This window comes from Mus caroli, unplaced genomic scaffold (assembly GCF_978045245.1).
Source record: "Mus caroli unplaced genomic scaffold, Mus_caroli_1 scaffold_12, whole genome shotgun sequence".
Classification (NCBI taxonomy): Eukaryota; Metazoa; Chordata; class Mammalia; order Rodentia; family Muridae; genus Mus; species Mus caroli.
The window spans coordinates 41,677,305-41,694,575 of NW_028227267.1; the positions used below are offsets into that span (position 1 = coordinate 41,677,305).

Below are 17,271 nucleotides of genomic sequence, written 5' to 3' on the forward strand. Positions count from 1 at the left end.
ACACAAACAGAAAGAAGCCAATTTATCCCTATTCACAGACAGCATGATCCTTTATTTAAAAGACCCTAAAGACTCTACCAGAAACTCTTAGACCTGATAAACACTTTCAGCAAAGTATCAGGATTCAAAATCAGAAGAGAAACACTCTCAGGTTTCTATATGCCAATAACAAACTTTCTAAGGAAGACATCAATAAAACCGAACACAGCAACAACAACAACAAACACCCCATATACAATCACACTAACCAGGGAGGAAGGGACCTGTACAGCAAAACCTTAGATACCGAGGAATCTCATGGAGATACTAAAAGATGGAACGATTTCCCATGCTCGTGACTAGGCAGGATTAATAGAAGGAAAATGGCCATAGTATCTACAACAACCAATTGATTCTGTATAATGTCTATCAGGACCCCAGTGACTTGCCTCCCAAAGTTAGAAAAGGTCCTAAAATCCACATGGAAGCACAAAGGACCCTGAATAGCTAAAGGATCCTAAAGGGACCGACCGATGCTGGAGCTAGCACAATGCTGCTCTCTGTTGCTGGGACACAGTCAAAACAAAATGAAACATGGTATTGGAACAAAACCAGCCAGGTAGGATAGGAAGAAGATCCAGAAATAAATTCATACTTTTAGACCCACCAAATGCTTAAAAAGCTATCAAAAACAAACTTGAAAGAAAAAGATAGTTTGCTTAATAAATGATGCTGTTGGGAAAACTAGGCTTCCGTGTCAGAAGAATTTCTCACACACCCACCCCAGACAATTCAAAGTGTACCAAAGCCCGGTATGTAGGACTTAGGCTTTGAAACTGCTCGAGGAATACACAATTATCACACGTCACAATACAGGCATAGGCAAGGGTTTTCTGAACAAGCTCCACTGCCCAGGAAAGAATCCCAGGAGGTGATGAGTGGGGTACATGAAATTAAGACGCTTCTGCGGAGCTAAGGAACAACCATCAGAGCAGAGAACTGAAAAACAGTGCTGACCACACTACACACTGACGGGATCAATATACAAGATATACAAAACTGCAATCAATAAGCAGGCTAATAAATTGAATACAGTTTCAAAAGAAGGAATACAAATGGCCAATACATACTTGAAAAAAGTGTCTAGCATCCTCAGCCATGAGGGAAATGCAGATTAAAATAGCTCAGACCAGTGATTCCCAAGCTTCCCAATGCTGCGACCCTAAAGCAAATTTCCTTATGTTGTGGTGACCCCCAGTCATAAAATTACTTTTGTTGCTATTTTATAACAGTAACTGTGCTAATATTATGAATAGTAATGTAAATGTTTATGTTCCCTGATACTCCTAGGTGACCCCTCAAGGGGTTCCTGACCCATAGGTTGAGAACTAATGGCTTAGGCAGTCCCAGCTCACCCTAGCCAGAACTGCTATCCATAAGAAAACAAACAACAAGAATAAGGATGCAAGGAAAAAGGAATCCTTATCCACGTTTGGAAGGCAAGCTTGCGCAGCCACAGAGGAGGTAAGCATGTCACTTCCTAAAATCTGAAACTAGAGCGACTATATTACTCAGAACACCGCTCTTGAGCATGGAAGTAAAAGAGAGTATATGATCACAGCAGATGTGCCTACACATCCCTGCATGTAGCTGCACTATGAACGTTAGTCAGGAAATGAAACCAGCACAGTCCATCAACAGGTAGGTGGAGAATCAAAAAATGGCACACATACACACTGGGATTTTATACAGTGATACAAGTCAAATCATGACATCTGCAAGAGAATGGAGGCAGCTGCAAATCACTATGACAAACTAAACAGCCACACTCAGAAAGACCATTGCTGCAATGTTCTGTCACAAGTGGACTGTAGACCCAGAATGATGTATGTATATGTATGTATGCATATGTATGTATGTATGTGTGTCTATGTATGAAAGTACACATATGTACATTGTGAACATGTGTATGTGGATATGCATATGCAAGTATAAATATATGTACATGTATATGTATGCATGTGTGTGTATGCAAGAATGTATATATGTATAAATGTATGTGTGTGTGTTTGGAAGTCAAAAGACTAGAAAGGGGTCATGAGGGTTCTTTTATCTTTTATCTTTTTTTAAAGATTTATTCATTTATTTTATGTATGTGTGTACACTGTAGCTGTCCTCAGACACATCAGAAGAGGGCTGATGATCTCATTACAGATGGTTGTGAGCCACCATGTGGTAGCTGGGAATCGAATTCAGGACTTTTGGAAGAGCAGTCAGTGCTCTTAACCATCTCTACCTTGAGGAAGAGTTCTTAAAGAAGGAGACAATCGGGAGGTAATGGAAAGGAGAAGGTCAGGGAAGAGCAGGGGGAGGGGAGTGAGAACAGCACGAAGATGTTAAACATAGCCCGCACGCTGCTCGCATGCTAACCTGAAGAATTTACTTCTTACTTAATTTATTACTTTATTTATTTTCAGACAGGATTTCTCTGTGTAGCCCTGGTTGTCCTGGAACTCTTTATGTAGACCAGGCTAGCTTGGAACTCACAGAGATCTGCCTGCTTCTGCCTCCCAAGTGCTGGGATTAAAAGCATGTGCCACCATGCCCCACAAGAATTAATTTTAAAATGCTAAGTTGCAAGAGAAAATTCAGCCTTTTAAAATTATCTTAGTCAAAGTTGCTATAGAGAATGAAAGAGCCGTGCTTCTGCTTCTATAACTTGATAGAAACACATGAGCTGTTGCTTAATACTTCAACAGCTTGTTGGTTACTATGGAGTTTTCATTGTAAGCTTGTTTCAAAATTTTGAAAAAAAACTGTAATACTTATCATCAGTGATAGTTAACTTTTAGAACTTAACTTTAAAATAATGAATACTCTACTCCAAGGTTAAATGGAAAAGGGCCAAGTAGTACTCAAAAGTTGAAAATATTGAAGCATAAAGGGAATTATTTTAGAACATGCAAGAACCCCAAATCTTTCAATTCTCCACCTAAGGGTATTTTAATTATGACATTTTACATATGCCCAGATTCTTCAATGTGTCTCCTGAGTTCTTAGAGGCAAGTGCATGGTTTCCACTCGGTTCCCAGCCCAGGCATCATGCTTGACTGTTCTCACTGGCTGGTCTTAGAAATCAGAAGGAAACAGAACCGTCCTAAGAGCCACAGGGCTCAATGTCTCAGGCCTAAGTACTACTTAGGAAGGTAACTGGGTGCTGTTACCTGTAATTTGAGTACACTTGATAAGCAACAAAAAGGGCTGCTGACAGCCACTCCAGGTTCCGAATCCCAGTACAGTGGAGCACTCGGTTAGTCTCAGACACAAGCGTGGCCAAACCAAGGCCAGCGAGAACGGCCACCACCGCATTGCTCTGCAGCCAGAATCGTTCCACCTGGAAGGAGACACACACACAGTATGTCCAGTCCAGCTGACAGGTTTACTGGATCAATGGCAACAGTTATCACTTAGGCTCAGCTGCTTACACCGAGTATCACTAGGCTTAGGTAATCCCCCTTTCCAGCCCAGCCCTGGGTCACTTTCTTTCCCAGTTTTCCAATGTTCCTTGTTCCTAATTGGGCATGTGCCCACCGTCTCCTTAGAACCACAGGCTTCATCTTCACTCTAGCAACATAGGTGGAGGAAAGACAGAAATGACGTGGCTTTCCTCTGGGGAAAAGACTTCCTCCTTTCCCTATCTACTCCCAGATGTCTTTTTGTGGGATGAGGGGGATGAGTCCATAGGAAACTGGCAGCTCCCACTGGGCCAACACAGCCTTCTCCTTCCCTCAGTGTCATGGAAGTGAGCCCCCTACAAGAATACTGGTCCACAGCAGACTCTCATGGAGGCTCCGCTGGGTGGGGCTGACTGGTGTGCAGCACGGCTCTTAGGTGGTGGCTAGGACTGCCTGTCTTGAAGACAGCACACGAGCCCCTTGCTCACAGGAAGAAGTTACGTTCTCCAGTCTCGGCATCCCTAGTACTTAAGGTGATCACCCACCAGCTCAGAGGAGTTCCTCTTTCTTCCTCGGTTGGTTCAAAGCTTAGAGGGTCAAGTAGAGCACTGGGTATTAGGCTTCGAGAACATACACGCAGAAGATCAGGCAGGGTCAGCTTTCTAACCAGGGCTACTGTCCATCTGTGGTTTCTAGTATGAGAACTAATAGAACCAGGATGGACGGTCCATGACTGTGGCCCTGGCACTCAGGAACCTGAAGTGGGAAGAGAGGGAGCTCACTATGGAAAGACTGGGCTATGGTGAAACCTTGCCTCAAACAAAACAAAACACAAACAAAAATCCTCATCTCCATCTCACAGATGGCTGCCAGGAAAAACACAAGCATCATGTATGCTTGCACAGGTTTGAGAGAGCTGCTAGAAGAAGACATGGCAGGAGTCCCTTCCTCCCCTCCACCCACAGCTCTTGCTATTCTAAAAGGAATTCCAGGCAAAAGGCAGCAGTTTCCTGTATTTGCAAGAATGAAGTCTATCTTGGGCTTTTTTATTCTATTGAACTACTCTGATAACTAAACAGCATCTTTGCTTGCTTGCTTGCTTGCTTGCTTGGACACAGGATCTCATCGCTCTTAGGATGTCCTCGAGCACACTGTGTAACAGAGACTGGCCTTGGTCTCCTGCTGAAGCCTCCCTGGTGTTGGGATTATGTGTATATATGATATATTCATTGGGATTATGTGTATATATGATATATTCACTGGGATTATGTGTATATATGATATATTCACTGGGATTATGTGTATATATGATATATTCACTGGTTCTGAATTAGTTTGTCCTTTAACAAGGTTCATGAAGGGAACAATTGTACAATCTTCACAAGTTTACCATTTAAAAGATATATTGACTTAAAACTTACCACACCCATGAAAAGTGGTTTTGAAATATCTAAATTTGCTCTCCAAGCAAAGAATAATGAATACAGGCAAAGCATTCCAGTGAAAAGCCATACTACTGACGACTTCCGCCTGTCCCTACAAAAACCAAAATGCATCCAAAATTACCTGCATGAATGAATATCAGTAAGACACATAGCTTTGACGTACAGGGGAATATATGTAGCTGGAAAACTTTCTATTTTTAAGAAGAAAGAGCAAACTCTCTGCGGCACCGGTGAAGTCAGATGAGTGGCAAGTGCACTGCGGCCAGGTAAACCTGCATTGGTGCAGCGGCCGGCAGGAACTCACAGAAAGCACATATACTAGCAGTCCTGCCAAACACAAGTGTCATCGAGCACATGTAAATACAAGCACACTTTGCTGCTAAAAAAGAAAGGTTTAAAATGGCAAATTTCAAAGTAAGAATTCAGCGGTGATGAGACACAGTGCACTGTAATTCCTGATAAAGAAGGTAACTAGGAAATCTCCATCGCTGCCCTTCATCTACAGGCACTGGCTTAGCGATCTGCCGTCCAGATGCACATCTTCAAGCAATAACCAGAAATGCAAATAGACACCAATCCATGAGTGCTTTAGTACCGGTTATAGTAGTGGAAAGGTGGGAGCGATTTAATGAGCCTCAAACAGGAGAACACTTAATTTCCCAGTACATCTGCAGACACAGTTCAGCCCGGTGGTGGAATACTTGCTATGCATGTACAGGGCCCTGGGTTCATTCCTCAGCACCACAAATGATACATAAATTAATTCTCCCCATGATTACAAAATGGAATATATTATACAGACATTTAAAACAACCTAAGGGGTTTTTGTTTTTTGGTTTTTCTTTAATATGGGAAAATGTTACAATTGTTTTTTAAAATGTTAAGTGTTAAGCAAACCATATATGTGTGTATATATATATATGGATTTATGAAAAATACATTCAACTGAACAGAAAGTAAATGAATAAAAAATAACAGAGTTTTATTATGTGAGCTGGCCTCAAACTCATGGTGGTTCTGCCTCAGCCCATATACTGGACTTACAGGCATGTGCCATGCCTGAGAAGAAAGCTTTTTCTTTTTAAAACTTATTGGAGGGATTAGATAGCTGCAGACTTCTTTTGCAAGTCAATACTAGTATCAGCTATGGGCAGAGGGAGGGATCAAATCCAGAGTTTGAGATGCTCAAATCTTCTAAGTCACTTACTTGTAATCATAAGACCAAATAAGACATCAAGAAACAGTATATATATATATATATATATATATATATATATATATATATATATATATCTGTATCTATAATCTGTATCTATAGTCCTAATAGAAAAGATCAGGAAGCCGAGCATGGTGGCGCACGCCTTTAATCCTGGCACTTGGAGGCAAACGCAGGCAGATTTCTGAGTTCGAGGCCAGCCTGGTCTACAAAGTGAGTTCCAGGACAGCCAGGGCTATACAGAGAAACCCTGTCGAAATAAATAAATAAATAAAGAAAGAAAGAAAGAAAGAAAGAAAGGAAGAAAGAAAGGAAGGAAGAAAGAAAGAGAGAGAGAGAGAGAAAAGATAGGGGACATTTATTCTAACTCTAAGGCAATGCTGGCAGCACTCTATAGTGATAAATAAAACACATATTCGACAGAAAACATGGGAAATGTAGCAACAAAGGGGGCATCACTCACTTTCTAGCTAAACTTATATTTGCCCAAACTGCAAGAGCTTGGATATTGAATGAAAGTTCGGTCTTCATATTCATTATCTGTGAACTGAAAAACAAAACAAAGTACATTATTGTTGGTATGAAAGAAGTTCAGTAAACTTCAAACAAAATATTTTATCAGTAATACATTCAATTATACACGGAGATTCTCTAAGGACTACGGTCATTTTTTAAAATTATTTTTTCTTCCTTCAAATTTTGAAGGGGAGTGAGAATTATCACTGAAGAAGTCCAATGGTTCTAAGACATTCTCTGACCGTATTTGGCTCTCAGCACGTGATGTAGGACTGACACAGGGTAGCGTATAAGAGCTTCCTAATGGCTCAGGTGAGAAGTGGTTTTGAACTTTGGTCAGTTTCGGTTGTCACTGGAGATTTAGCAACTGAAATAAAAATTAAACTCTTTTCTGAAGATCCAGCTATGAAGGGACAAAGGGTCAAGAGAAGGATTTGTCATTCCTTCTGGGTTTTCTTCTTCCTTAAGTGGGTTCTTTCTTTTCTATATTATTTGTTTTGGAAAACGTTTAAAAAAATGTGTTCTTCTTATTCTATATAACCGAGCTAAATTCTTCCATTAGCTAGCAAGCAGTTTCAAGTGCTGAGTCCTAAAATCGGCACACTAATTTCTATGAAAAGAAATAGGTCTACACACGATGGAAACTTCACTCTCCCTACTGGCAGTTTTCCTGGAGGAAGTGCGATGCGGTAATTACCACAGCCATACAATGAGCATTTTACTAATGGAGACACCAGCCGCTATGAGAAGCTGCCTGCCTGCCTCATTTACAAACACACATGAAAATTTGATTCTGGTGTGAGGTCTGCTTCTTCTAAAGAAATGAAGTCAGTCTCAGAATTAATTCCTAGAGATCTGCTGCTTAAATGTAAACTCTAAAAGATGTCCATTGCCTAAGGTTAGATTCAGTAATTTCCCTACACAGAATTGCAATTTACAGATATGCATGGGCAAAGGACCTATTTTGCTTGACTGGAAAAGGGTAGGTGATTACGTTCCATCATTTCAGAGGCTTTTCTTGTAAGTTAATTATGCATCTCCTTTACAACAACCCACCAACCTGAAACAAGTTAAGTCCAGAAATTATCTCGCTCCGTGTGTGAGGGTTCTGTCTCCAACCTGCATGATCCACAGTTCATGTGTGGGTGTGAGTCTTCATCTCCTATGTCGCCTTTTTTTCTACATATAATACCTGGCAGCTCATATCTAATAGAAGTTCCCCAACAGATGACTTTTATGCACAACCTAAACAAGCTGGGTGTATGGTCTAGGTTACTCTGGAAAATTCTTTGGCGTTCATGTGGGACTCGCAGAGGGAAAATAGAACAGTAATCCCGGTAGGCAGAAAAGAGTGGGCACTGAGTCTTTCTCCATTGGGGAGAAGCAGAAGGCTGGGAAAGCTCAGAGCCACTGACAAAGGCTGTCTACAGAGGAGCCGGCTCTTTCCACCTTCCCCTTCTCTACTTCTCCACAGGAGAACAGAAAGCAGTGCTGAAAACAAACGCCTGAGTCAAACATCAAAGGAAACATGGTAAACTAGTTGTGAGAAAAGTAACTACAGCAGAGAAACATTTTCAAAATCTGCTGGAAAGTGAAAACAACCAACAAAACTGTATGTATCCTATGAATCTATATTAAAAAATTTAAAAAGTATGCAAGGCACACACAAAACATTAACGAATCAGTAACAGCATTTATGTCTGCATGTTGAAGTTACTGTCATTTAACTTTCCTATTTTTGCTTGCTTGTATTTCAAAAATGTCTATAATTATATATCCTTTTTTTTAGAATAGGCCAAAATGTTTAAAAACAAAAAAATATCAAAGATAGTGGTACACCAACACTCTGGGAGCTGAGACAGGAAAATTGTGAGTTCAAAAGCAGCCTGGGCTATATACTGAAACCCTAAGTCCAAAAAAATAAAGGGAGTGAGGGATATATTGAGAACCACTTAGAATGGGAGCACAGGTGTATAACTCTAACTAAGGCAGGAGGATTGCTTGTTACAGGATAGCATGGGCTACAAAGCTAGGCCTTGTCTAAGACAGACATACAGACAAATAGACAGACAGACAGATACACAAACAAAAGACTGACAATAAAAAAATAGATAGATAGATAGATAGATAGATAGATAGATAGATAGATAGATAAGTAGGTGGGTGGGTGGGTGGGTAGATAGGTAGATCTTTCTTTTACATAGTCCAGAGAGTTCCAAACCAAAAATTAAGAGACCATTTTAATGTCATAAAAACTTATTCTAAAATTTATATTTGAAGAATTATAATTGGTATTGATAATTTTTAAAGTTGACATGGATAGTTTTCAAGTGCCTTAATCTCTGTAGGTTTTAAAGCAAACATTAATCCATTCTTCAAAGAAAACCATTGGTTAATACATATGACATATATTTGCTTAAGCTGGCTCTAATAAGGTTGGATGTTAAAAATATGAAAGTCAAAAATAAAGCTTATGACAGCCAAAAGGGAGTCATAAGAGATAGTACACACACTCAGCTCTTAAGGATTAAATGAGCAGAATTCAAACCAAAATAACAAGAAATTGTTCAAATCATGATGAATGCAATGCTCTAACAACGTCCCTAAGAGAAAGATAATAGGAAACCATAGGGAAGAGCAAGTCATTTTCAGACACCACCGTATGGGCAATTTTACATGCAGGTGGAATGTGCGGGTTTAGGCACTGGCGAGGCTCCCACTAGCCTCACTGCTGTGATACAGCTTGCCTCAAGCCTTCTCTTAGTGGCAAGCTAAAGCACTTGGCAATACAGTGTGCATAAGCAGCTATTAATTGTGGAGGTGAAAACTACTTCTCAGACATACTTCTTAAGAAAGGAACTAATAAGAAATCTCCCCAAATCATTGGAAACAGCTAATAGAAAATTCATGTAAGATAGTTTTGAAATCATACTCACAGCAGTATTGTAGACATGCTCGATCCCACTTCAGACTTGGCCTAAACACAGGAGAGTTCATTTGTACAAGCATTAAACTGAAGCTCTGTGAAGTGACTACATTTTTAATGATCTTGACTTAGAGCTCCATAGTTTAAATATATAACCCAACATTTTCCCTTAGTGTTTGAAACTTTCAGAACCAGTGAAAACTAAACTTTAGGCACCCACTAGGAAGCTTTTAGGATAACTGGCTATAAATCAGTTCAGCTACTCCAGAAGGTATGAGCTGGCCCGCAGAGAACTCACCCTCTCTTACATGTCTGCTGCAGCCTCTCTCTTATGAGAGTTCACTATAATCTGATAGATCACATTTCTCAACAATGCATGGATGATAGGAATCTTAAATCTGGAAGTACCTCCATCTACACTTTCTGAAAAACCAACTTGGAGCAACCAAAAAAAATCCGAATTCACATGAAGTGTCTGCCATTAAAAAAATAAATAAAATCTTTGACAGGGTAGTGGTGCACTCCTTTAATTCCAGCACTTGGGAGGCAGAGGCAGGTGAATCTCTGTGAGTTGAAGGCCAGCCTGGTCTATAGATTGAGTTCCAGATAATCACAGCTACAAAGAGAGACCCTGTCTCAAACAAACAAGCAAACAACCACCAAACCTTGCATATATTTATCGTGCATGTGTGCTAGGCATGACACGAGTGGCCACCATGGTCTACATCTGCAGGAGTCAATTATCTTTTCCACCATGAAGGTTCTGAGGATTGAACTCAGGTCAAATGGATTGCTAGCAAGCACCCTCATCTGCTGGGCCATCTTGCTGGCTTTGATCTACATTTTTTTATAGACTAAACTAATATTAAGTAAACAAGAATTAAACTCCCTAGATCAAACATTAATTAACAATGATTATTTTAGTAATGTCTTTTATAGTGAAACATGTCCTAGATATGATATATATGTACACACACACACTTAACACACGCACACTCACTGTAGCACAGGATTTGAACCCAGCACTGGAAGGTTGGAGGCAGGAGGACAGTGAGTTCTAGGCCAGCCTGGGCTCCATGGGGAGACCCTATCTTTAAAAGCAAACAAAAGAAAAAGGAGACAAAGCTGCAGGCCCCTCATCAGCACCATCAGGTACCCCACAGACCTGCAGGCCCCTCCTTCCCTAATTATTTCTACTTCATTATGTTATTTACTTATTTACTCATTCAGACAGCCTCAGTATCACCCGCTGGCCTAGAACTTATGATCCTCCTGCTTTAGCCTGTGTGTCATCTTGCCTGACCTCTCTTGCACTTTCCAGAAGGCTTCACTACTCTTGCACATAGTCTTGAACAATAATGTCAGCTTTGAGGTTTGGAATTCTGCCAGTGGTATCACAGATGCTTCTGACATTTCTTTTCTTTCTTTTTCTAAGATTTATGTATGCATTTATTTACAATGTTCTCCCTGCATGTATGCCTGCACACCGGAAGAGGGCACCAGATCTCAATATAGAAGGTTGTGAGCCACCATGGGGTTGCTGGGAATTGATCTCAGGACCTCTTAACCTCTGAGCCATCTCTCCAGCCCAGAAATTTATTTTCTTCAACAACACAGAGTACAAGCCCCATTAGAAAACCCCAAACACAGTGTCTATATTCCCATAACTATTGTCCATTTCCCCTTTCTTTTATCCTTTACTGCAGTTTTATTTATCTCCCTGCCACCACCACCACAATGTCTCTGGAAAGAAAGGTCTGTTGGATTTCTTAAGCATGACATATCTAATTTATTGAGCTTACATTTTTCTGAGCACTGATGAATCTTCCATTTAAAATTAAACAGTAACACAGGTACTATTCATCAAGTATGTTGAGGAAATCATGGGGCTGGAGAGAATGGCTCAGTGCTTAAGAGAGGACCCACATGGTGCTTCACGACTGACTGCAACTCCGGTCCCAGGAGATTGAACATCCTCTTCTGGTCTCCATAAGCAGTGCACACACATGATGCGCAGATATATGTGCAGGCAAAACAGCCATGTACATACAAAGAATAATTAAACTTTTAAAAATTGAAAAATAAATGAAAAGGAAATGTTGTGCTGAATGTGGGGACACATGTACAGCCTGCACCCAGGCAGTGTGGGGACACATGTACAGCCTGCACCCAGGCAATGTAGGGACACATGTACACCCTGGCACCTAGGCAATGTGGGGACACATGTGCAGCCTGCAGCCAGGAAATGGAGGCATGAGGATATAAGGTGGGCATAAGCCTATGCTCAGAGGGAAGCAGGAGTATGTTGTTGTCACAGTAAACTGTAAATGTGAGAAGCCACATTCCCAGGGACTAATCTAGTACCTAGAATGGCAGGGCTATCTGCTGCTCTGTCAGGCACGACCCAGACTGAGCACTCGAGTGTCAGTACTTGTTTCCTTCCTTGGCAGGACTTTACATATGAGTTTACCAGGCTGAACGTTCCATATTCTTCCCTGAGGAAATGTGTCAGAAACCCTCGCAATGTCGTTTGGTCTCCCCAGGTCCAGCGGGCGTGACTGAGGTAGGACGAGACAGGCAGGTAGACATAGGGCAGCAGGCCAGCAGAGAAGGCCAGAGTCAGCCTCAGCAGCAAGCTGAGGGTGAGTTCCTGCACAGGAGACACAGCGGAGACATGTTTACTTTAGTCCATTTATCCTGGAACTTCAAAAACACATCAAGGGAAACATCATATGTGTTTGCTTAAGGCTGACCTCTCAATTTATGTTAAGTCACCGCAGAATACGATGTTAAACCTTCTGATTATTGCAGATTACTAGAAAATTTCATCAGCCTGGATTCCTTTTCGTGGCAAAACCCAAGTGAAGCAAATATTAGCAAAGATGTATGAGAACCAAGCAAAGTGCGTGTTTTACATTTAATCCATGTCATGACATGCAGCGTTGCACAGCTGAGATGACCCACTCGGCAGCGATGGCTTGTTAGTTGCCTCTGAACACTATTTTAAGGCTAACTCACTTCACCACTGTCATTAGAAGGGGCTTTAATGTATACTTCATTACAAGTTCGCAGATTCTCCCCAAGAGCTCTGGGTATTTATTTCATACAAGCATTTGGTGTAAACAAAGCTAGCTTTTATAGACCACAGGGGCACCCACATTTCTCTCCTGTCTGTTTAGTGGAATTTGCTATTACACGTAACTGTGTTGTCTCATATGCTCTACTCGGAGGAATCCTTCACCTGTACATTGATTTCTAAAACAGACGATATGAAAACATTGCAAAGATTAAGTCCTAACAATGTGAATTCTGGAATTCTAGAGACATTCAAGCCTTGTTTCCCTCACTGAGTGGGCAAGGGGATCTCTTACAAACATCTTAACTGGAAACTGCCAACTGTTTTCCTTACAAAACCAAGAAATCCATCTGAGAGAACACGTATAAGAGGCAGGACTCAGGACCAGCAGAAGACAAGCAGCGGAGTTCTCTCTGCATTTTCAAACAAACATCCCTAATTGAAAATGAAGTGTTCGTTGCAGCACTCATCTCATCTGTGATTTCTACAGCAGAAACAAGATCCACAGAAGCGACGGCAGGAAAGCAGAAAGATCTCATCTGACGACAGGCGTGGCTGAGGTGTTTACATTTCTGGAGGCACGCACGTTATAAAGTTGAATTTAGAATGACAAGAAGCAGTTGTTACACTATTTTCCTTTTGTATGAGAAATAAGCAGGGGCAATTACATGAGGGCTGTTCCAGACAGGCTGGGAGGGCTTCCTTGTTCTGCGTTACGCTGTGATTGCCTGACAGGGTTCAGGTCTCAATGTAAATGCACATACATACATACCTATGTATACATACAGAAGCATGCACGCACAAACACATTACTATAGAGGTTCCTTTGACTTCCCTTCTGCTATTAACAGAAATGAAAGAGGGGTGTTGAAGAGTCACAGTTGTCATCAGTAGCCTACCGGAGGGCAGCGTAATACGTCCTTAGCCCAGGCTCTCTAATTGTTAACTCTGAGTCCTCAATCAACTCTGAGTCCTCGATCAAGACTTTACACAAATTACATGGCTCTTCTTCCAGTCAACTGACAGGTGCTTTTCAGAGAATAAACCTGTTGCCTCTGCTCAGGTCAGAAGTCGAAGCTAGAGCAGGCAGGGCTGCTCCATTCCCCCATCCAGCTGCCTGCTCTCCTCCCCCATCCAGCTGCCTCTCTCCTCCCCCATCCAGGTGCCCACTGATGCTGGAAGAGGAATGTGTGCTGCTCAGTTTTACAGCCCATAACAGCCTTTGCTGAATGTTATTATCTCTTTGCTTTACATTCATATATGTTGGGATGTAAAGCTAGCTGGCCTCAAACTCCCTATAATCCAGGCTGGCTTCAAACTCTCTGTGTGGCCTACATTGGCCTTACACTTTCAAACCTTCTGCTTCACACTCCTGAATGCTGGGATTATAGGCATGCACCTAGTTATGTCTTCATCTATTACCAAGGGTTTATATCACAAAGCATTATTTAAAGAACTTTCTGTATACTCTATAAAACTACTGTTAACCCCCTGAGACCCTGTGTCAAAGAACCAAACCTCAATAAACAACTATCTAAAAATAGGCCTCTGGGTAAGCTGTTTAATATCTCCCATGTAAGGACTTACTAATTGATGTCACAGAAGTAAATTCTAAGAAAAAGTTGTTCTTTGTCAACTATTGTCTCCTTTTTATTTAATCACATAATAAGGGTTTTATAATCTCCACATTACCCCTTTTTGCCTTGTTACCAAAATGTGTTAAAGTACAGTAAATACAATTATTTAAAGCTTTAGTATAATTATTTCCTTATTGCCGCATAATAATTTTATTATATGCTTTATGTGTTTTCTATTGCAATTCTGACTGTAGTTGGGTATAATTAACAAATAATAAAATGAGAAATAAGTATCACTGAGGTTCTTAACAAAGAAACAATGACAAAGGGAGCATCCAGCTCTGCCTTGTGTCCTTTACCTTCCAGAAGAACACTGACGGAATCAAGGACATTCATCTTCTCAGGTTCCCTGTGTACATCACTACCTGCCTTTCCCTACTGGAATCTCCCAGGTCTAACAAAGAAAAGTCTCCTGAATGGCTTTCTGTCATTTTAATTAACCTTAATGGTTTTTTTTTCCAAAGAAAGATGAAAAGCAAATGAACGGTTTTCAGTTATGAAGAGGAATTCTCAGATTCTGAGGACACATGAGCTCTCATTAGCAGGTGTCATCTGTTGTGTGTCAGCCTCCAGCACCTGGCCGCACAGACAGGACTCAGCACTTGAAGGACTGAAGCATTGCTACTTGACTGTTTGAATCTTAGGATGTGAAAGAAAACCAGTTAGGAAACGTGATGTTGCTGCTCCCAGTCCCTGCTGCCCCTGTGCACTGAGGCGCTGTCAACAATCATGAGGAAGATTATGGAGTCAGCCAGACACCACCATAATCAATACTGCATAATTCTGTAAATCCTCTTTTTAAAGTCAATATTGTTAAAGCCTCGGGTCACTTATGCTTTACATAAAACTCAACAAACACTGAAGCCCTAAATTTTTAAATAACACAAATGTTGAACTGAACCTATGTGAAATAGTATGAATTTTAACTTTTATAATTAAAAAAATAAACCTACCTTCTCTTTGAGAAGTCGGAAAAGAATCCAGGGTATTATGCATAATATATAGAGGACTATTGTGTGCTGATTACACAAGCTGAGGCCACACGAGAAAGCACCAATGGCTGCTATCTGAGAACGAAAAAGAAACACTAAGTCAAATCTTTACCCAAAACTCTAAACATAACAGTAAAAAGCCCTCAACACACGTGCACAGCTTCTGTGTGCCACCTCAGAGCCAAACCCTGAGACGCTAACAGCCATGCTAATATAGACACTAATATTTATCAAGTGGTTGTTTTGGGTAATTTTCCCCCAGTCTCATAAAACCCTCCAGTTTGACCTTAAGACTATCTTCAAAGTGACTCCTGGGAAGCCCCTTACAATGACTACCAGTAACAGGGTACTGTATCATTCTTAACTGAAATCTGTCACTAAAATTCAACAATTCTGATTTACCCTACTAAATAAATAAGATTTTATTTAGAACTTTGGTTATCTCATAGGAGGCTTTTAGTTGCTACTGAACATGTAGTTGTCTCATACGTAATAGTCTCTCCTTAAGCACACCAATTAGGCCCCTTTGAATGATTCTTCACTGTCCAATCGCAGAGCAGATCCTGAGCGCCCCCAGGCCCCACATCCCATCTTCCACAGCGCCACAGATCACTGGGGGCCTGCTCCCTCAAGAGAATTTGGTTTGACCCAAATCTCCCTTTCTTTCTCTGCTTCCTGTCAGGATTCTTCCCTGACTCGCTGCCAGCTCCTTGGCTATAAGTTTCTACTTTTCTTCGTATTTGGAGTTAAGCCTGCTACCATGGTCCCTATGGCTGAACGCAAGAAAGCCTGCTTATGTCCCCAAACGAGTACATGGTATCCGTGCATGTATCATGTGCTTTTCTTTAACAGAATCAGAAAAGAAGGTTGTTTTAAACAAAGCACTCTAATAGCATGAAGAGTTATGGGAACCACAAATAATCTATGATATCCTCTTTCCAAACTCTATCAGCAAGCTGCCCTTTACTAAGACGATGTAGCCTTTCTAAGGCACAGAGGCTTAGAAGCAGTTAGAAGACAACGCTCCTTCACACTGCAGATGACTGTGGTGGTGATCTCTGAACTGCTTGGGTTTTTACATTTGATGCTCTTCTTCTGGCTAAAAATAACTTATAACTGTGATCTTTCATGTAATTAATAAAGAATCAATGTACTACCATTGAATTTACCTTAAGGTGGTCCATCCACAGTTTGGCCTCACAATACACACACACACACACACACACACACACACACAGTGGTGTACAAACCAAACACATTCTTCCCCCAGGACTCACTAGACATTCCATAATCTCATTCTGCAAACCCTTCTGAACTCTTTAGCAGGGGAAAGAAAGTCCCATACTTGAGAGCTACCATGGTTCCACTCCTAGCAAAGGGTCTGAGTGTGACAGTCTCTCCACCCGGCCAGACTACCCCTGACAGGATTCAGAATAGATGAGTGTGGTCTAAACCAAAGTTAAAAAGAAATACATTGCTGCCTAAATATTGAAACAAACCCCGACTTCACTTTGATCAAAATAGCTTACCTTTGATCTCTCCTTTGCGGCTGTTGCCTCCTCAAAACGCACAGTAAGCGCCATGAGCAGCCCCACGAACAGATTGTTTAAGCTAAAAACCTCAGCTGCAATGGACCACTGCCATGTTAGGCGAGAAAATGAAAACACCCCCGCAGCAAGAATTCCTCCAGCATGTGAGCCAGAAAGCCTGCAAACACAGATAACATGAAATCTCTCTCGGAACAAAAGGAGCTGACTCCTCTTTCAGAAACTACCAGCAGAAGTGATGACAATTGCCCAGCCCTCTCCCAACACGCTGGAACCAACACATTCTTCATATGACAATTCCAACAGATTTCAGTTAGGAAGCCCACCTGTCAACAAGTCAGCAAGCCTGTGGACAGAGGGTTGACTTCTCAGATCGAGTGCTAGGACCTGAGCCAGGTCAGACAACCTAGAGAGATGGCTACAGATAAACCTGGGGCATTCCTGAACAGCCACAAATGGACTAGCTGAAACTGTAATGCTTA

General features: G+C 41.3%; 1 protein-coding gene across 3 annotated transcripts in view; it reads right to left on the reverse strand.

Annotated features, from left to right (window-relative positions):
* Nucleotides 1-17,271, reverse strand: part of Tmem260 (transmembrane protein 260) — a 65,711-nt gene that overhangs the window by 22,808 nt on the left and 25,632 nt on the right. For 2 of the 3 annotated variants that reach the window (XM_021181987.2, XM_085828585.1), the window contains 7 exons: nucleotides 16,772-16,949; nucleotides 15,204-15,317; nucleotides 12,008-12,187; nucleotides 9,548-9,588; nucleotides 6,559-6,642; nucleotides 4,856-4,970; nucleotides 3,204-3,373 (listed from right to left, as the gene is read on the reverse strand). In XM_021181987.2, the coding sequence (XP_021037646.1) occupies nucleotides 3,204-3,373; nucleotides 4,856-4,970; nucleotides 6,559-6,642; nucleotides 9,548-9,588; nucleotides 12,008-12,187; nucleotides 15,204-15,317; nucleotides 16,772-16,949 (882 nt within the window). The remainder of the gene's footprint in view (nucleotides 1-3,203; nucleotides 3,374-4,855; nucleotides 4,971-6,558; nucleotides 6,643-9,547; nucleotides 9,589-12,007; nucleotides 12,188-15,203; nucleotides 15,318-16,771; nucleotides 16,950-17,271) is intronic. The other variant, XM_029468944.2, reaches the window with a different exon arrangement.